Source organism: Hypanus sabinus, chromosome 2, assembly GCF_030144855.1.
Source record: "Hypanus sabinus isolate sHypSab1 chromosome 2, sHypSab1.hap1, whole genome shotgun sequence".
Taxonomy (NCBI): domain Eukaryota; kingdom Metazoa; phylum Chordata; class Chondrichthyes; order Myliobatiformes; family Dasyatidae; genus Hypanus; species Hypanus sabinus.
The window spans coordinates 16,876,458-16,897,867 of NC_082707.1; the positions used below are offsets into that span (position 1 = coordinate 16,876,458).

At 42.7% G+C, this 21,410-nt stretch overlaps 1 protein-coding gene across 3 annotated transcripts in view; it reads right to left on the minus strand.

The window, feature by feature from the left end:
* Window positions 1–21,410, minus strand: part of LOC132406609 (rho guanine nucleotide exchange factor 26-like) — a 218,438-nt gene that overhangs the window by 122,921 nt on the left and 74,107 nt on the right. For all 3 annotated transcript variants that reach the window (XM_059992420.1, XM_059992427.1, XM_059992432.1), the window contains one exon: window positions 13,260–13,316. In XM_059992420.1, coding sequence (XP_059848403.1) covers window positions 13,260–13,316 — 57 coding nt within the window. The remainder of the gene's footprint in view (window positions 1–13,259; window positions 13,317–21,410) is intronic.

The window sequence follows — 21,410 nt, forward strand, 5'->3', positions numbered from 1 at the left end:
GCCTTAGCAAAAACTGTTTAAGGTAGGTTCCAAAGGTTCCTGGAACGGTACTCATCCAAGCAAACAGAGAGAATTCCATCACCATCAACCTAGAGTTGTCAGTCTGGAGGCGAGGCCTGGAGATCAAAGGCAAATCCCATAAATGGGGAGTCTGAGCTTGATATCCTGAGGCCAAAATCTAGGAATTAGCGAGTCCAGAGGTCAAGGATTGAACATCAAAACCCTTGGGTTGGTGTGTCCAGAGGGTCAGATGTCTGTGAGTTTGTAAGTCTGGGCCAGAGACTGGAGGATGAAGGCTCAATGTCTACAAATCCATGTGTCCGAGGCCAAAGTCTGGTGCTTGGAGGCCAGGAAGTGTCCTGTCCTGGTTGGGGGGGGGGGGGGGTTGGAGACCTTGTTTGGGTGCACGAATAGGGAAAATATTATTCTTTTGTTTTGTTGTTGTCTTTATGCTATTTTTGTTGTTTGTATTATTCTGCTGAACACTATAGGCAAGCTACATTGACACCAGAATGGGTGCCGATACTTGTGAACTGGACCCCGCACATGCTGAGGTTGTGTTGGCTATTAATGCAATTGACGCATTTCACTGTATGTGCCAATGTACATGTGAAAAATATATGATCCTGAACATGAATCTGAATCTGATAGATTCCTTACTGATGTCAGGAATGACTTACGGATGTCAGGATTTGAGTCGTTTCTGCAGATACCTAATCACAGAGTGATAGGGTCATTAAATGCAAAAACAGGCTCTTTGGCCACTGAATCCGCACTACATCAAGGACACACTTACACAAAGAAATGATCTAGTCAGAGTGCCATACAGCACAGAAACGTAGAACAGTATAGCACAATTCAGGCCCTTTGAACCCATCATATTAGGCCAACCCTTAAACCAACCCTAAGATCAATCTGACACTTCCCTCCCACAGAGCCCTCCATTTTTCAGTCATGTGCCTATCTAAATATCTCTTAAATATCCCTAATGTACCTGCCTCTACTACCATGCATTTGCCACTCTCTGTGTAAAAAACTACTTCTGATATCCCCTATTTCCCTGCCATCACCTTCAAAGTATGTCCTTTTGTACTGAAAAAGTCTCTGGCTGTCCACTCTTTCTCTTCCTTTTATTATCTTATACAACTCTATCATGTCATCTCTCATTCTCCTTCACTTCAAAGCCCCAGCTCACTCATCTCTTTATTCCAGACAGCACCTTGGTAAATCTTCTCTGCGCCCTCTCTAAGGCTTCTATATCCTTCTTACAATGAAGCAACCAGAACTCCGTGTAGTCTAACCAGGATTCTGTAGAGCTTCAAAAAAATAAAGATACTTTGTCCCACTGTGCCTATGTCAACCACCATGCACTGATCTACACCAACCCCATTTCATTCTCCACACATTCCCGTTGACTTCCAGCTCATTCGACCACCCAGCTGCACCTCTTTGAGATGTGTTGGGGGGGGGGGGGGGGGGGTGGACCCACGTGGTCACCGGAGAGCATGCAAACTCCACATGGGTAGGACTTGTGGTTAGAATTGAAACCTAGTCTCTGGAATTGAGTGGAAAATACTCTACTGTACAATGTCTAAATTTTCAAGGATGGGCTTGATTGACACAAGCTTAGAACCACCCTCACGAGGAATTCTTCAATCATGGGAAATATTTCAACCTCTCAACCCAGGAGGGTATGTGTATGAACGAGTTAAGCAAAAGGGTAGTAGATTTGTACACAGATCCATTCAGATGTAAGTAGATGGGGGCGGGGGGGGGGGGGGTGTGTGTGCCCTTATCTCTAAGGACTTCACAGATCCCTTCCTGTTTAATCTCTTGTTTGCTTGTTATGTACCATGTTATAGGATGTTGGCAGTCACAGACTTTCCATGACCATGATTATTCTTTAGAAATTTTTCTACAGAAGTGGTCTTCTTCTGGGCGATGTCTTTACAAGATGGATGACCCCAGTCATCATCGATACTCTTCAGACATTGTCTGCCTGGCATCAGCGGTCAAATAACCAGAATTTGTGATAGGCACCAGCTGCTCATACAACCACCTACCATCTGCTCACATGGCTTCACGTGACCCGGATCCGGGAGAGGTGAGGAGGGTTGTTAAGTAGATGCTATACTTTGTCCAAGATTGACTGCAGGCTAGCAGAGGGAAGGAGCACCTTACACCTCATTTGCTAACGACGTATCTCCAACCTGCCACCCTGTAATTTCATTCAAAAGAAAATCTGCAGATATTGGAAAGCTGAGCAACACACACAAAATGTTGGAAGAACTCAGCAAGCTAGGCAGCATTTAGGAAAAGAGTACAGATGACATTTCAGGTTGAAACCTATCGACAGGACTGGGGAAGGGTTTTGGCTTAAAACATCGACTATACTCTTTTCCTAGATGCTGTCTGGCCTGCTGAGTTCCTCCAGCACTTTGTGTGTGTGTTACCCTGTAATCTCAGATAGCTACGCAGTAACTGTCCCTCAGAGAAGTTGGAAACCAACTGTCTGGGGGTCATGTAACTAGTTTACATGAGAGAATCTCGTTCATTATTTCAATTGTACAATGTACTGTGTATGTTAATCAAAATGGCTTCTTTGGATTGTTAAGAATAGGAATGCTTCTTTCTATGAGAAGTGCTTTCTCTCACAGCTGTTTAGCTTCAGACTTGCTGATATTGGGATTGTATTCATTTGTTAACCAATGCGGAATGTTATTTTGTCTTGTGAGGCTGGGAGCTTGGGGGTTTTCGCGGTCTTTTCAGAGGAGTTGGGAAGAAGACGCCGAGGAAGGTGGATGTGCGCTGCACTGCTCGGTCGACCACCTAAGTGGTCCCAGGTGCGAGGACGTGGAGGTCGGAGGAAAGTGAAGAGAAGTTGAATGGTTCGATGGTTGAGCTTCAACAATGTGCACTAAACTGACTAAACTTTGATAAGTTGGCACCTTTTACTTTATTTTCTTTTCCTTCATATATACCGTATTGCCTAGTACTCTCTTAGTTTTAGTAAAATCTTTAAAGTGTATTCCATAACAGTATCTGGCGTGAGTTTGATGTGGTGTGTTTGCACGCGGCATAAACTTGATTCTCACAGCACCTGCGTGTACGGGAGGTGGGGTTGGTAAGTGGCTGGATCTCCTTTTCCCCTAGACATATACCAGCCTGTTGGGTAAGTGATACGCTATTAATCAGACAAATCACTCCATCAATTCTACACTGCTGCCCACAGAATTGAGAAAGAGCTATCTATCAATCTTTTCCACATCTAGACTGGGTGAGAATAACCCACATAGCCTCTAAACTACAACACTCCATGGATGGACAAACCTGGAGCAACACTTACAACATGTGGAGGAACTCAGCAGGTTGGGCAGCATCTATGAAAAGGAATAAAGAATTGATGTTTCAGGCTGAGACCCTTCATCAGGATTGGAAAGAAGGGGGAAGTAGGTGGGGGAAACAGAAGAAGTACAAACTATAGGGTGATAGGTGAAGCCAGCTGAGGGGGAAGGTAGATGGTTGGGGGGGGGAGGGAGAATGAATTGAGAAGTTGGGAGATTTTAGGTGGAAAAGCTAAAGGGGAAAAGGGGAAAGAGAAGAAGGAAACTGTTAGGAGAGGAGAGGGAAGCAGGGGAGAAAGGAAAGAAGGAGGGGCACCAGAATGATGTGTTAGGCAGGTGAGGAGAAAAGAGGTATGAGGGGAGCCAGAATGGGGCATGGAAGAATAGAGCAGAGGGAAGAAGTAGAAATTACCAGGAGTTAGAGAAATCAATGTTCATGCCATCAAGTTGGACGTTAACCAGATGGAACATGAGGTGTTGCTCCTCCAACCTCACAACGGCCTCATTGTGACAGGAGAGAAGGCCATGGACCAACTTAAGGATGGGAATGGGGATTGGAATTAAAATGGTTGGCCACCGGGAAATCCTGTGGACAAAGCGAAGGTGCTCAGCAAAGCAGTCCCCCAATCTACGATGAGTGTCACCAAGGCGGAGAAGGATGCACAGGGAGCTCCAAATAGAATAAATTTGAATTGTTTTGTTTGGAATGTCAGAGTCTGAGCCGAGATCTTTTAAAAAGTTTTATAAGCTTATGAGAGGCATAGATAGAGTCAGACTCTTTATCCCAGGGTAGAAATATCCAGTACTAGAGGACATGCATTTAAGGTGAGAGGGAGAAGTTTAAAGGAGATGTGCAAGGTAAGTTATTTTTAAATAGCTGCTGGGAAGAGGTATTATAGTGGCATTTAAGAGACTGTTATACAAGCACACATACAGCATATTACTTCGATGGCAACTGCTCAGCCTGAAACCACAAGAAACAGCAGAAAGCTGTATGGACACAGCTCAGCATATTGTGAGAACCAGTCATCCCTCCATAGAGTCTTGGTGTCTCTTGGTAGGGCAACCAACATAGTCAGAGATCACGTACAAACAAGCTGGATGAACTCAGCTGAGTTCATCCAGCTTGTTTGTACGTGTTGCTTTGACCACAGCATCTGCAGTGTACTTTGTGTTTAATAGTCAAAGATCTCACCCATTCCAGCTATTCTCTCTCTCTCTTTCCCGCACCCACCTTCAGGCAGAGGATGCAAAAGCCTGAAAGCGTGCACCACCAGGTTCAAGGACAACTTCTGGCCCACTGTTATTGAAGTAATAATGGTCCCTAGTACAGTAAGAATGGACTCTTAACCTCACAATCTGCTCTTCATGGCCTTGTACCTTATTGTCTGCCTACCCTGCACTTCCTCTGTAACTGACTTATAATGCTTTATTCTACATTCTTTTATTGCTCTTTGTCTGCAGCATCTCAATTCTCTGATGCGATGTATGGATGGTATGCAAGACAAAGTTTTTCACACACAAAATGCTGGAGGAACTCAGCAGGTCAGGCAGCATCTATGGAGATAAATAAACAGTCAACATTTTGGTAAAGATGAACTCTTGATCTCTGAACTTACTTTGTTGTAACTATTTCTCCTTATTTATCAGTTCACCTGTACCTCTTCCACCTATCACCACCCCCACCCTGCCACCATCCATCTCACCTGGCTTCACTCATCACCTGTGAGCTCATCTTCCCCTTCCCCTGCCCCCTTCCTTTCTAGTCGTGATGAAGCATCTCACCCCAAAATGTCGACTTCTTATTCCTCCCCACAGATGCTGCCTCACCTGCTGAGTTCCTCCAACAATTGTGTGTGTTACTTTGGATTTCCAGCATCCACAGAATCTCTTGTGATTTAAGTTTTTCACTTAACCTTGGTACATGTGATAATAACAGATCAGCTTACATGAATATCCAGGGAGCAGAGGATTGTGGATCACACACAAAGGCACAAAAGATTTAGTTTGATTTGGCATTGTGTTCAGAAGTGGTTTCATGGGCTGAAGGGCTGGATATCAGAGATTCAAAGTTCTTTGTTTTGTCTTGAGCATGGTACAATCAGTGCACAGCCTGTCTCCAATTCTGAATACCAAAACGTTACTTCTAAAAAGAAATCTATCTAATCTACATTTAAATAAATCAATTGTAATTGCATCCAGCCTCTCCCACAGGAGGCTGCTCCTTGGCTCGGCTGCTTGCTCAATGAAATACTGTTTCCACAAGTGGTTATGAAGATACTTCTCCTCCAGGGCGGGCTGCTTCCTCTGCATGTACTGGACTGAGCGATGCGAAACTTCTAGTCGTGTCTGACTCTGCACAGTGCTTTCAGACTTGAGTCATGGCAGCTGTTTTGCCCCTTCTGTAGATATGGGTGGAACGGTGGCGTAGAGGATAGAGCGCTACATCCAATCACCAATCGGGGTTCAATTCTCACCGCTGTCTGTAAGGAGTTTGTATGTTTTCCCTGCGACTGCATGGGTTTCCTCCAACATCACACGTTTGATGACTCTGGGCCCGTACTCACAAGAGGGAGTCTCACTGAAACCTATTGACTATTGAAAGATCTAGGTATAGTGGACATGGAAAGGATCTTTCCAATAATGGGGAGTCTACACCCAGAAGGCACAGCCTCTGAATAGAGAGATGAGGAGGTATTTCTTCAGACAGATGGTAGTGAATCTGTGGAATTCATTGCCACAGACAGCTGTGGAGGCCAAGTCATTGGGTATATCTAGAGCAAGGGTTGACAGTTTCTTGGTTAGTAAGAATGTCAATGGTTACAGGGAAAAGGCAGGAGAATGGGATTGACTAGCTCAATAAATCAGCCATGATGGAATGGCAGAGTAAACTCAATGAGCTGACTGCCTAATTCTTCTGCTGTATCTTATGGACTTATGGGTTAAGGTTAAGGTGTGTAAGTTGTGGGCATGATATGGACATATGAGTTTAGGTTAAGGTTTGCAAGTGTGGGTATGGTATGGACATATGGGTTTAGGTTAAGGTTTGCAAGTGTGGGTATGGTATGGACGTATGGGTTTAGGTTAAGGTTTGCAAGTGTGGGTATGGTATGGACATATGGGTTTAGGTTAAGGTTTGCAAGTGTGGGTATGGTATGGACATATGGGTTTAGGTTAAGGTTTGCAAGTGTGGGTATGGTATGGACGTATGGGTTTAGGTTAAGGCTTGCAAGTGTGGGTATGGTATGGTATGGATGTATGGGTTTAGGTTAGAGTTGTAAGTGTGGGTATGGTATGGACGTATGGGTTTAGGTTAGAGTTGTAAGTGTGGGTATGGTATGGACGTATGGGTTTAGGTTAGAGTTGTAAGTGTGGGTATGGTATGGACGTATGGGTTTAGGTTAGAGTTGTAAGTGTGGGTATGGTATGGACGTATGGGTTTAGGTTAGAGTTGTAAGTGTGGGTATGGTATGGACGTATGGGTTTAGGTTAGAGTTGTAAGTGTGGGTATGGTATGGACATATGGGTTTAGGTTAGAGTTGTAAGTGTGAGTATGGTATGTTGACTTTCTCCAGCACATCCTCAGACTTCAATGCTTATCAAAGGATTTCACAATATGTTTCAATGCACACGACAAATAAAGCTAATCTTTAATCCTTAACCATATGTTGGGACCCACGTAAGACTAATAAGAACTGGAGAAACTCAAAAGGGCAAGCAGCATCTGTTGAGAGATATGGACAGCCAACACTTCAGGCTGAGGCCCATCATCTGGATGAAGTGGAGATAATCTGGATAATGAAGTGAGGGTAAGAGCTGGCAGGTAGATCTGGATGAGAAGGAGTAATAGGGTGATAAGTGTTGTGTTTTCAATATTTCACTAATAGTTGAGTAATATTGTAACTATTTTGTTTGACTAAGCATTTTTTGTTTACATAATTTCTATTTATTTATTTATTGTGACACAAGCAGAATAGATCCTTCCAGCCCTTTCGTAATTGCATCAATATGTTGGGCCCAGGATACATCTTCAGCAATGCTGACATCCAGGAATTTGCAACTGCTCACCCTTTCCACTCCTGACCCCTCGGTGAGGACTCGTATGTATTCCCTCAACTTCCATTTTCTGGTCCACGATCAAATCCTTGGTCTTACATGAGTGCAAGGTCACTCACGTAAGACCAATGTGAGTGAGTGACACCACTCAGCCAACTGATCTACCTTGCTCCTGTATGCCTCCTTGACACCATCTGAGATTCTGCAAACGATAGTGTCCTTGGCAAATTTATAGAAGGTGTTTAAGTTGCGACCAGACACAAAATAGTGGGTGCAGAGAGAGTAGAGTAATGGGCTAAGCATGCATCCTTGAAGTGTGCTGGTGTTGACTGTCAGCAAGGAGGAGATGTTACGTCCGATTTGTAGTATGTTATCTCCCAGTGAGGAAATCAAGGGTCCAGTTGCAGAGGGAAGTAAGAAACCCTGGTTTCGGACCTTTATTTTATTAGAACTGTGGGTATGATTGTGTTGAACACTGAGCTGTAGTCAAAAAAAAACAGCAGCCTTAAGCAGGTATTACTGTTGTGCAGGAGATCCAACACTGAGTGGATGGCCAGTCAGATTGCATCTGCTATAAACCTGTTGTGGCAGTAGGCGAATTGCAGTGAGTCTAGGCCCTTGTTTAGACAAAAGTTGATTCTAGCCAACCTGCAGAGTCGTACCATCTGGGCCTGACTCGTTGCAAGAATTCAGCCTCTTGAAAGATGTTCTGAGTCAGAGATCACAGGGTCATGAGATGACACAGGGATTCGTACATGTGTAGTTTGATTCTCCCTTTCAAGGTGTGTATAAAAAGGCGCTGAGCTCATCTGGGTGTGAAGCATCACAGCCTTTCATGACGTTAGGTTTCACTTTGTAAAAAGTAATGGTCTGTAAACTCTGCCACAGTTGACAAGCATCCAATCCTTCTCGAACTTCAACTGGAAGTGTTGATACACTCTTAAAACAGCCTTCCATAGGTCGTACCTGGTCTTCTTGTCTTGTTCTGGATTATGGTCTTAAATGCCACAGAAATAACCCTGAGCAGGCTACAAGTCTCCTGGGTAATTCATGGCTTCTGGTTTGGGTATGTCCAGTACGTCCCTCATCCACATAGGTCATGATGAAGTCGGTGACAAAGGTGGCATACTAATTCAGATTCAAAGATGAATCTCTGAATATTGTCCAGTCTACCTATTCAATGCAGTCCTCTGATGTCCCTCCGCTTCTCTTGACTATACTTTCTTGGTCTTCACCGCTGGTGCTGCTGTCTTTAGCCTCTGCCTAGAAGTCCAGCCGGGTGATCATACTTTCCAAAGTGTGAGCGGGGGATGGTTGATGGTTGCGTAACAGAGGTCAAGTGAGTTGGCTCCTCTGGTTCCACAGGTGATACGTTGTTCATAGACTTCCTCAAGCTGGCCTGGTTGAAATCTCCCACAATGATAGGGAAGGTATTAGGGTGTACTGCTTTGTGACTGGTGTCTACAGAGTTTTGCTCCTCCAGTGCCTACCTGACATTGGCCTGAGGTGGAACGTACACCACTACCAGAATGATGGTGGTAAACTCCCTCACATTTAGATGACATTTGACCACTTTCTGTTCCAAGTCAGGTGAGCAGGATTGAGACAGAATGCCATGTTTTTGCACCATGATGAATCAATCATAAAGCATACTTACCTTTAAGGACAGAGCCGAGCTGTCTTCGGGGAGAATGGTAAATCCATTGGGCTGTGGTGCTGTGTCCGAAATTGCTGGTGTGAGCTGTATTTCCAAAAAGTAAAGTACACAGCAGTCCCTGATGTCCTTCTGGTACAGGAATCTTGCTCTGGGGTCTTCAACTTTATATTCTAGAAACTGTACATTCACCAGTCGATAGTCGGGAGTGGAAGACTAAGGTATGTGATGTCCCCACTTCCACTTTCTTAAAGGGGAACTGCACGTGCGGTCCAAGTTTGTCATCTGAGGTTCACTGATTTTGAGTATCAATAGACTGTTTTTGAACATCTTAAAGCCACATTGCTTACTGAAGTGCCCATGGCTGTGAAAGTGGATTTTATCTGTTGTAGACCTAAATAAGAATCTCAAACATCTGAAAGCGATTTTAAACATCGTAAAGCGATGCTGCTTACTGAAGTGCCAATGGTTGTGACTGTGGGTTTCACCTGTTGTAGTCCTAAATGGGAATGTGCAGTATAATGATTCCCATCGGAGCTGTATACAGATCTGACACTTCACGGCACCATTTTACTGGGCAAGAAACCATCTTACTGGGTTATTTTTGTCATGTGAATCAGTGAGAAGCTTGTCCTACAGGTCATTACATAGTGCATTGGTCAAACAATAACCATGCAGAATAAAGTGTAAGACCTACTGAAAGCGTGCAGTGCAGATAAATAATAAAATCAGAATCATAGAAAACCCTACAGCACAACACAGGCCCTTCAGCCCACAATGCTGTGCTGAACATGTACTTAGCGAGACAGAACTAGCTTCTCAACCAGAGGGGATAACTTCACTTGCCCCCACCAGAGTCTATGGACTCACTATCAAGGTCTCATGTTCTCTGTGTTTATTACTTATTTATGCATTATGACGTTTTCTTTTTTCTTTTCGATTCACACAGTTTATTGTCTTTTGCACATTGGTTATTTGTTGGGTGCAGTCTTTCATTGATTCTATTATGGTTCATGGATTTATTGAGTATGCCTGCAAGAGAATGAATCTCAGAAAGGTATATGGTGACATACATGAACCTTGATGATAAATTCACTTTGTGCTTTGTGAGGCCAGAGTCCATCTTAGCATAACCAGTATATAGTCCGATATAAAGTTCAAAATACATTCAAACAGCATGTGTTATCAAAGTATGTATATTTACCTCCTTACAGCAGCCACAAAACAAAGAAACCCACTAGAACCCAGTAAAAAAAGACCATCAGACACCCAGTGTGCAGAGAAAAATAAACTATGCAAGCAATAAAAATAAGCAAATAACATTCAGAACTGAAGCTCATGAAAGTGAGTCCGTAGCCATGAAGCCAGTCAGAGCCAATCTAGGAGCCCGTTGGTTGCAGGCCACAGCCTCAGTTCAGCACAAAGACGAGTCAACCTGATGCTTCAAAATGTTCTCGGGCCCGGGACCCGCTGCCTTGATTCGGCCCATACCCGACCTTTCCAATTCGGCCCGGCGATTGAATAAATCAAACCTCGGCTTGTTCCTTGCTCTCGATCTCGGACCTCGCTGCTTCGACTGACTCTGCCTTGCCTCAGATTTGCCTCTCTGAATTGGCTCCAAATCCACTCCAGCAACCAAACATTGGCTCATTCCCCACTCTTGGGTGCTGCCACTGAAAAGCAGCATCCATCATCAAGGACCCCTACCATTCAAGTCATGCTCTCTTCTCACTGCTGCCACAAGGAAGGAGACACAGAAGCCTCGAGACCCACACCACCAGGGTCCAGAACCCTTAATCCTTTGGCTCTTGAACCAGAATGGATAACTTCACTCACACCTACAACCACAACCTACAACTCACGTTCTTGATATTTATTGCTTACTTATTTATTATCATTATTACATTTTTTCTTTATTGGATTTGCACAGATTGCTGTCTTTTGCACATTGGTTATTTGTCTTTCTTTGTCCCATTTTTTAATTATTCTATTGTGTTCCTTTCTTTTTTCCATGATTCTATTGTGTTATTTTCTGTGAATGCCCACAAGAAAATGAATCTCATGGCTGTATAAGATGACATATATGTACTTTGATAATAAATTTATGTTGAACTTTGATCCCTTCATTGGAGAAAGATGTTTCTTCTAAAATTCCTCATAGGATTTCCTGGTGAACATCTGAAGTTAATACTGATTAAAGTACAGGTTAAATTAATCTGAATCTAGTTTAAGTGCGCTTATCTTATTGCTGTTTTCATCAAGTATTTCCAGTCTGCCAATCACATCTCCTCGGTAAACACTAAAGCAAAGTAACAAATTGCTAATATAAGAATCATAGAACATTACAGCACAGAAACAGGCCTTTTGGCCCTTCTTGGCTGTGCCAAACCATTTTTCTGCCTAGTCCCACTGATCTGTACCTGGGCCATATCCCTCCGTACACCTCTCATCCATGTACCTGTCCAAGATTTTCTTAAATGTTAAAAGCGAGCCCGCCTTCACCACTTCATCTGGCAGCTCATTCCACACTCCCACCACTCTCTGTGTGAAGAAGCCCCCCCCGCAATGTTTCCTTTGAACTTTTCCCCCTTCACCCTTAACCCATGTCCTCTGGTTTTTTTCTCCCCTAGCCTCACTGGAAAAAGCCTGCTTGCATTCACTCTATCTATACCCATAATTTTATACACCTCTATCAAATCTCCACTCATTCTTCTACGCTCCAGGGAATAAAGTCCTAACCTATTCAAGCTTTCTCTGTAACTCAGTTTCTCAAGTCCTGGCAACATCCTTGTAAACCTTCTCTGCACTCTTTCAACCTTATTAATATCTTTCCTGTAATTCAGCAACCAAAACTGCACACCATACTCCAAATTCAGCCTTAAACAACCTCACCACTACATTTCAACTCGTATACTCAATATTTTGATTTATAAAGGGGGGGGTCATAATTTTAAGGTAATTAGAGAAAAGTTTTGGGGGGTGACAAAGGTAGGTTCTGTTTCAAACAGAATGAGGAGTGCTGGTAGATGCAGAAACATTAGTGGAATTTAGATTGGCATGTGGTTGAAAGAAAAATGGAGGACTATGTGGGAGGGAAGGGTGAGATTGATCTTACAGTGAGTTAAAACGTCGGCACAACATTGTGGACCAAAGGGCCTGAACTGGGCTGTAATGCTCAAAGTTCTAGGTTCTACATTGTGTTCTGTTCCTGTCGTACAAAGTACACTTATTATCATAAGTATGTGTAGTATATAGAACCTTCAGATTCTTCTTCTTGCAGGCAGCCACAAAACAAAGAAACACAATAGAACCCGTTAAAAACCCCCACACAACAAAGACCTTCAAACACCCAATGTATGTAAAAAAGAACAAATTATGCGAACAATAAAAAAGCGAAGTAACACACAGAACATGAACTGCAGAATCCCTGAATGTGAGCATTAACCTAACTACTTCTTAATGGCCCCATTCTCATCCCTACCTCGTATTTATTTTATAACAACTCCATCTTATTTCATACTTCCAGCATAGTTCACTTCTGGATTCATTAAGCATTTTACTATGCATTTCACAATTACGTTTTATGTTCATTGGTATATTAATTTTATTATATGTCTTTATCATCCTATCTTTTATTTTTGCTCTCACTTGATATCATTGTAGTATCTCTAATCAGGGACTCTCTACATTTATGATCATCCTTATTTCTTTATTCCTCCTTGGAGCCTCAGGACCATTCATTATGTTTGTTCTTTGTTCATTTAATTTAGTGTCGAGATACAGCACGACAACTGGCCCTTCTGCCCACGAAGCTCATGCTGTCTAATCACACCCATGTGACCAATTAACCCTTGCATCATTGGAATGTTAGAGGAAACCCACATGGCCACAAAGAAATGTACAATTGTTTTTACAGACAGCAGCAGGAATAGAACCTGTGTCACTGTCACTAACGGCTTTACTCTAATCCCAATGCTGCCATGCTGCCTTTTAGCAGAATTATTCTCCTGTACACCAGTTCTAATGTTTCCCATGATTGTCCATTTCATCTTTCTGATTCACTGCCTTAAAATCAGCTTTTCTCCATTCTATTAGGCTGGTTTTCATAACCCTTAGATCTCCACCTTAATATAAACTATTTTGTGATTGTTATTGCCTTGATGCTCCATGTGGGAGGCCACGATTAACCAAAGAGTAAAATGTACCTCTTGCCGTTTCCTCTCCTCTTGGCTGACGGTCTGTAAAATCCCACTCTTCCTCACCTGAAAGACAAGTGTTGCAAGGGTTATTTCCAAATATTGTATTAGTCATAAGTCACAGAGCATTGCAGCACAGAAACCGGTCCATCAGCCCAACAAGTCCATGCCGAAATATTATTCAGCCTTGTCCCATCAATCTGCACCAGGTCTATAGTCCTCCATACCCCTTCCAACCATATACTTACCCAAATTACTCTTAAATGTTGAAATCAAGCCTGCATCCAACTCTTCCACTGGCAGCTCATTCCACACACTCACGACCCTCTGAGTGAAGAATATCCCCCTCACATTCCCCTTAAATGGTTCACCTTTCACCCTTCATCCATGACCTCTAGTTCTAGTCTCACCCAACTTCAATGGAAAAAGCCTGCTTGTGTTTATCCTCATAAATTTGTATAGCTCTATGAAATCTCCTCTTATTCTCCTACACTCCCACAAATAAAGTCCTAAGCTATTTAATCTTTCCCTATAAGTTCTCAAATTCCAGCAACACACTTATAAATTTTCTCTGCACTCTTTCAATCTTTTTGGTATCATTCCTGTAGATAGATGACCAGAACTTTGCACAATACCCTTTGCCAATATCTTACAGAACTTCAACAAAACATCCCAACTTTTGTATTCAATACTTTGATGGATGACGGCCAATGTGCCAAAAGCTCTCTTTACAACCCCATCGACCTGTGATGCCACTTTCAATTTTCTGAACAATACGTTAAGCACTTCCCACATTATCTATGTTAATAATAGGGACAGGAGTTGACGACAACATGATTTTTAGGGTAGAAGCAAATTAAATCTTAGCAAAGTTTTGTGCGGCAGCATTCCAGGCAATGAAGCCCCAGGTCAAAGGATTTCTGCCAACAAAAGGGTGATCAACCTATCAATCTGGCTATCATTGGAAAGGAGGTACAGGAGCCTGAAGACTCACTCTCTAAGTTTTAGCAATAACTTCTTCACTCCACCATCAAATTTTTGAGTGACCTTCACCAGCACCATTTTTGTATTGCTTTGGATTTCCAGCATCTGCAGAACCGCTTATGTCCAGTTTAGTGATTTAGAACATGGAACTTAGACGGGTACAACTGAGGACTAGGCCCTTTGGTTCACAATGGGTATGGTCTATTAATTAAACTAGTAATTAAATACTGGTTACTAAGCTAGTCCCTTCTGCCTTCTCAACATCCATACACCTCCATACCCTGCATATTCATATGTCTAACAGCCTCTTAAATGCCTCTATTGTATCTGACACCCCAGGCAGCAGGTTCAAGGCATCCACCACCATCTGTGTAAATAACTTGTGTAAACACTTCCTTTAAGTTTATATACAATGTATGCCCTCTAGTATTAGACATTTTAGCCCTGAGAAGAAGATAACAGCAATCCTCACTCAGTAGATACCTATACTATATTATCAACACTACACCTCCTGAACCTAATGAGTTGGCCACTCAGTATATATTCGTGGTCTCTGCTGCTGTAGCCCATCCATTTCAAGGTTCGGCGTGTTGTGCATTCAGAGATGTTCTTCTGCACATCACTGTTGCAATGTGTGGTTATTTGACCATCCTGTTAGCTTGAACCATTCTGCCATTCTCTTCTGCCCTCTCTCATTAACTCACAGAACTGCCACTCAATGGATGTTTTTTGTTTCTCACACCATTCTCTGTAAACTCTAGAAAATGTTTCTGAGATACCCAAACCACCCGTCTGGCACCAACAATCATTCTTCGGTCAAAGTCACTTACATTACACTTCTTCCCCATTCTGATGTTTGGTCTGAACAACAACTGAATCTCTTGACAGTGTCTGCATGCTTTGATACATAGAGTTGCTGTGACATGATTGGCTGGTTAGATATTTACAATAATGAGCAGGTGTACCGAATAAAGTGGACGTTGAGTGCATCTATGCCTCTATTATAAATTTCTATCCAATCTTCCCTTGGCCTCCAGAGGAAAAAATACCCTAGCTTGTTCAATGTCTTCTTATAGCACACAACTTTGAATCCAGACAGCATCCTGGTAAAGCTCTCTTGCATCCCCACGAGGGCATGAGCTCAGAACAGAAGGACATCCATTCAGGGCAGAGATGAGAAGGGAATTTCCTCAGACAAGAGAGTAGTGAATCACCAGAATTAATTGCCACAAGTGACTGTGCAGGCCAAATCACTTGGTATATTTAAGGCAGACATTGATAGATTCTTGACTAGTCAGGGTGTGAAAAGTTATGGGGGAAAAACTGGAGAATGGAGTTGAGAGGGAAATGGATCAGCTATGATGAAATGGCAGTGCAGGCTCATTGGGCCAAATGGCCTAATACTGCTCCTATGTCTTATGGTCATTATACCCTTCCTATAAATGGATGATCAGAACTGAATACAATAGTCCAGATGTGGCTTAACCAGAGTTTTATAAAGCTGAAACATAACTTCCTGATTTTTGAACTCAGTACCTCAACCATCATCCCTTCTGCCTTCTTTCCCCCCTTATCAACTTGTGTGGCCAATCTCAGGGAGCTATGGACTTGGATCCTAAGTTCCACATGTAGCTGGAGCATACAGCACAGTACATGGCCTTCAACCTACGACCTTCTGCTAACCTTTGAAACACTCCCGAGATCAATTTCATGCTTCTGCCCCACATAACCCTCCATTTTTCTTTCATCCAAGTGCCTATTTAAGAGTCTCTTGAATGTCTAATGAATTTGGATCTATCAACCACCATCACCCCCCACCCCAGCAGCATGTTCCATGCACCCACCACTCTGTGCAAAAAAAACCCTATATCTGACATCTCCCCGATACTTTCCTCCAATCACCTTAAAATTAAGCCCTTTCATTTTAGCTATTTCTGCTTTGGGAAAAAGGCACTGGCAGTCCAGTCTATCTAAGCCTCCTATCTTCTTACACTCCTCCAAAAACTGTCCTGTATACATCATGTACTTCTACTTTAGGTAGAACAGAGAACAGTACAGAATAGCAACAGGGCCTTTGGCCTGTAATGTTGTGCTGAATCTAATGGCCAACTAAACTGATCCGTTTGCCTACACAGATGTCCATATCCTTCCATTTTTCCCACATCTATGCCTCTTAATGGTCCCCAATCTAAACTAATCCCTTCTGCTGACACAAATGTCCGTATTCTTCCATTTTCTCCACATTCATGTGCCTATTCAAACATCTTCAATGCTTGCCTTGACCACTACTTCAGGCAGTGCATCCCAGTCACCTACAACTCTCTATGTAAAAAAAAAGCTTGCCCCTTACAACTCCTGTAAGATTACCTCCTCTCACAGTAAATGTATGCCCTATAGAATTTGACAGGTTGTAAATGCATGTCTGCCAAAGGAGCTGTAAGGTACTTATTCACTCCGTCAGTCTGCAGGTCACCCTTGGGCAAAGTGTAGCCTCTGCTTTGCCCCCGATCAGGGTCATGTGAAACCATGGCAGCATGTGGAGGATGGTCGTATGAGCAGCTGGTGCATATCACACGTCCTGGTTATGCGACCACTGATGCCAGGAAGACAATCTCTGAAGAATATTGATAATGGCTGGAGTCACCCATCTTGTAAAGACACCGTCCAGAAAAAGGCAATGGCAAAGCACCTCTGCAGAAAAATTTGCCAAGAACAATAATGGTCATAAGACCATGATCGCCCACGTCATACGATATGACGTATGATGATGATGACATGATACTATTAGACTTTTCAACCCTGGGAACAATATATTATTTGTCTCCTCTCATAACCTTATAAACCTCCATCACCGCTTCAGAGAAAACAAACCAAGTTTGTCCAGACTCTCGGTATAGTACATAATCAAATCCTGGCAACATCCTGGTAAATCTCTTCTGCACCCTTTCCAAAGCCTCAACGTCATTGCTATAATGGGATGACCACAATAGTATGCAATACTTCAGCTGTCGCCTAACAAGACCTTTGTAAAGCTGAAATATCACTATAAACTTTATGTTTATAGTACTGTTGGATTATTAATACTTTATTTGAATTTTTGTTCAAAGTTACACTCTAGAAATTTCTCCAGAGCTTAATACTTTGATATGACACTGCTGGATATTGTTAAGACATCTGTCATCGCTTATTCCTCGGGATATCTTCCCGCATAAGGAGGGGTGCATGTGATCCATTCTTAGGATTTATTTCCTCAGGTTACAGTTTAAATTTCAAAGGTCCCTACTTGATTTGGTTGCTATGTACCGAACTAGGCAGATCCAACAAAATAAATCCCTGGTTTGACAACGTCTATGCTGAGGTGACATGCACTTGGCTGCAACTCCACAGGGAAAGGAATGGGAAAAATTCTGGCACTCTGCTCCTGCTATTTCACAATACTGAGGAACTTACAGGGATTACTTGCTATAGCAGGCCGTCTTGAGATGACCAAATTAAGTAATAATTTATATTTACACAATGTCTTTCATCTTCATACATTTGCAGTGTTACCATAGTGTCGTAGAAAAGTACATCGCAGAAACATGCCCTTCAGCCCATCTAGTTCATGCCAAACCATTTAAACTGCCCACTCACAATGGATGTGATCTAAAGAAGTCCAGAGAAGATAGATCCACTAAAATATTTTCGTATGTTAAGGGACAGCAGAGTTAGCATAATGCATTTACAGCACCAGCGACCTGGGTTCAATTCCCGCAGCTATCTGTAAGTTCTCCCCGAGACCGCGTGGGTTTCTTCTGGTGCTCCGGTTTCCTCCCAAATCCCAAAGTTGTATGGGTTAGTAGATTAAGTGGCCGCATGGATGTAATTGGGCGTTTTGGGCTTACTGAAAGGGCCTGTTACCATGCTGTATCTCTAAATAAATAAGAAAAATAAATAAAGTTGCAGAGATATATAACTGGAGAATAAAGCTCACATGTCAGCTGATCTGAGTTCAACAAATTCCAGTCTAGAAACGGCCAGATTGCTCTATTTCTGATATTGGGGGGGAGGGGGGAGGAGATAAATACTTACTGAGAGACCAGAGAATTTCCCTTTGCTCCTTCTCAAGGTACTTGTATTGAAGGTTTGGCCAGTGCCTCCGTTTTTGATAAATACAAGATCAGCTTTATTTATCACAAGTACATCGAAACATGCAGTGAAATGTGTCATTTGCGACAGTGACCAACAATGTCGGAGGACGTGCTGGTGGTAGCCCACTAGTGTTGTTAATAAAGCACACCCTCAACTCTCTAACCCAGGGCCTAACCGTATGTGTAGGAGGAAACCGGAGCACCCGGAGGAAACCCACACATTCATGGGGAGAATGAACAAACTCCTTGCAGATGGCAACAGAAATTGAACCCAAATCTTACAGTGTTGCACCAACTGATATGCTACATATTTAGTTAGTGACCCGAGAGTTTCTTTCTGCTTCTTCTGAAGGTAAGCCCAATGGGAAGTGTGATGTTTGGCTCAGTGAACTGTCTCCCTGCTCTTGTATCAGAGGCAAGAACTTAACTAATACTCTGCAGAAGGTACGGGGGAGAGGCTGTACAAACCCTCAAGCCTATCCTGGCTTTCAACATGTGACTAATTAATCAGCACCTGTCCTTAAACATAAGAAACAGTATCAGGAGTAGGTTATTGGACCCAGCAAGCCTGTTCTGCCATTCAATATCATGGCTGACTTGGTCATGAACTCCACATCACCTACCCTCTTTTTTCCCCAGAACCCTTAATCCTGCAGCTATGCAAAAATCTGATCGCGTCTTAAATATGTTTATTGAGGTAGCCTCTAATGCTTGCCTGGGCAGAGAATTCCCCAGATTCACTACTCTTTGGGAAAAGCAGTTTCTCCTTATTGCTACCCTAACTCTACTCCCCTGCCTCTACCTTATCTATCCCTTTCGTAATTGAATATCTTTCTATAAGATCCCCTCTCATTCTTCTGAATTCCAGGGAGAAGAGTCCCAAGCAGAATCTCTCCTCATTCAAAAGTTTAAAGTTCAAAGTTAATTTACTATCAAAGTACATACAGAACTGTGCAAAAGTCTTAGGCACACATATATGGCTAGGGTGTCTAAGACATTTGCACAGTACAGTATTTGCCAATGGGAAATGAAGAGCGAGTTTGTAAATCTAGCGGGAGCAAAGGATGTTGGGAATGGCGAGGGCGGAGTACTGCCAGAGGGGTGTGGGACAGGTGGCAGAGAAGGAGTGCCAGGGGGTGCCAGAAGGAGATGCACCCAGCCCTGAGACACCAAGCTAAGTCACTTGATTTCAAACAATTAGTTTCTTGGCCATTACAGAATGTCTCTCTGGTGGTTCCCACTCCCTCCCCTCTTCCTTCCCCTTTACCAACCACGACTCCCTTCTCCTTCCCCCTCTCAGTCCACAATAGAGAAACCATATCAGGTTTATCATCACACGTCATGAGATTTGGTTTTATTTTTGTGGCAGCAGTACAGTGCAATACATAAAGTTACTACAGCGCTGTGCAATAGTCTTTGGCATCATCACTATCTATATGTGCCTGATACTTTTTGCACAGCACTGTACCTATCACCATATACTACCCTGAGATCCATTTCTTTCAGACATTCACATTATCTATAAAGAAACACAATGGAGTCAATGAAAAACCACACACAAAGACAGACAACCAAACGGCAAAAAAACAAAAAATCATGTTAATACAAAAAGATTAAAAATATATAATAATAAATAGAGAGCATGAGTTGTAGAGTTCTTGAAAGTGAATCCATTGGTTGTGGAATCAGTTCAGCATTGTAGTGAGTGAAATTATCCACTCTGATTCAGGGGCCTGATGGTAAAAGTGTAGTAACTGTTTCTGAACATGGTGGTGTGGGATCTAAGGTTCCTGTATTTCCTTCCTGATGGCAGCAGTGAGAAGAGAGCATGGACTGATTTGAAGGGGTCCCTAATGATGGACACTAACCCTTTCATGGGCTAATCCCCTCATTTTCTCTCCAGACTGGTGAATCTCCTGCGTATCATCTCCAAAACAAGCTTATCTTTCCTCAAGTAACAAGATGAGAACTGCATGCATTTCTCAGATGTGGACTCAACAGGATCCTGTACAGATGCTTCGTAACATCTCTGCTTTTAAATTCAATCTCTCTGTCAATGAAGGTCAACATTACATCTTGAAAACTTGAAAAGTTCTTCATTACATCTTCAAAGGCTTGAAAACAAGCCTTTCCCGATTCATGCACAAGCCCTCACAAGTCCCACTGCACAACAGCTTGCTGCAATCTTTCACCATTTAATTAACATCCAGTTCACAAAGTGTCAGGAAATCACTGATGGTTTGTGCTAACTGAAAAATAGTTCCCCACACCAATCTGATCCAGCAGCAGGTCACAGATCTTCAAGCACACAGATAAATTTGTTGAGGTCCTCTATATATACCACCCCTTTAAACAATCTCCCGTGAATACCCACAAGAAAATGAATCTCAGGATTGTACTTTGATAGTACATTTACTTGAACTTTGAATCAGCGAAGTTCAACATTCACTGTATGTAAAACATGTACAACCCTGAGATTCATCTTCTTGCAGGCACCCACTAAAAAAGAAACAGAACAGAATCCACGAGAAACCACACACAACCAAGAGGGAAAAAAAAGAACAATATCATGCAAATAATTAAAGTGAACATTTGCCACAGTGTCCCCAAAGGTGAGTCTACAGGCCGCGGAACCAGTTCAGCGCTGAGGTGAGTGAAGCTGGTCCAGGAACCCAATGGCTACAGAGTAACAGCTGCTCCCAAACCTGGCAGTGTGAGTCCCAGGACTCCTGAACCCTCCACCGGAAGATAGCAGCAAGAAGAAAGGAAGACAGGTCATTCTTTGGGTGAAACTAATCTTGTGCATTTACTCTAACATTGTCAATCACAGTTAGTTTGGACAAGCTGGGTCAAAGAGCCTGTGACCATGATGTAAGACTTTCTATTCTATTCTGTTAATGTATGCCCCTGTTTATTAGAGATTCCTATTTAGACCGCAGGAAAATAAGACATAGGAGAAGAATTAGGTCATTCAGCTTATCAAGTCTGCTTCACCATTTCATCATGGCTGATCCAATTTCCTTTCAGTGCCAATCTCCTGCCTTCT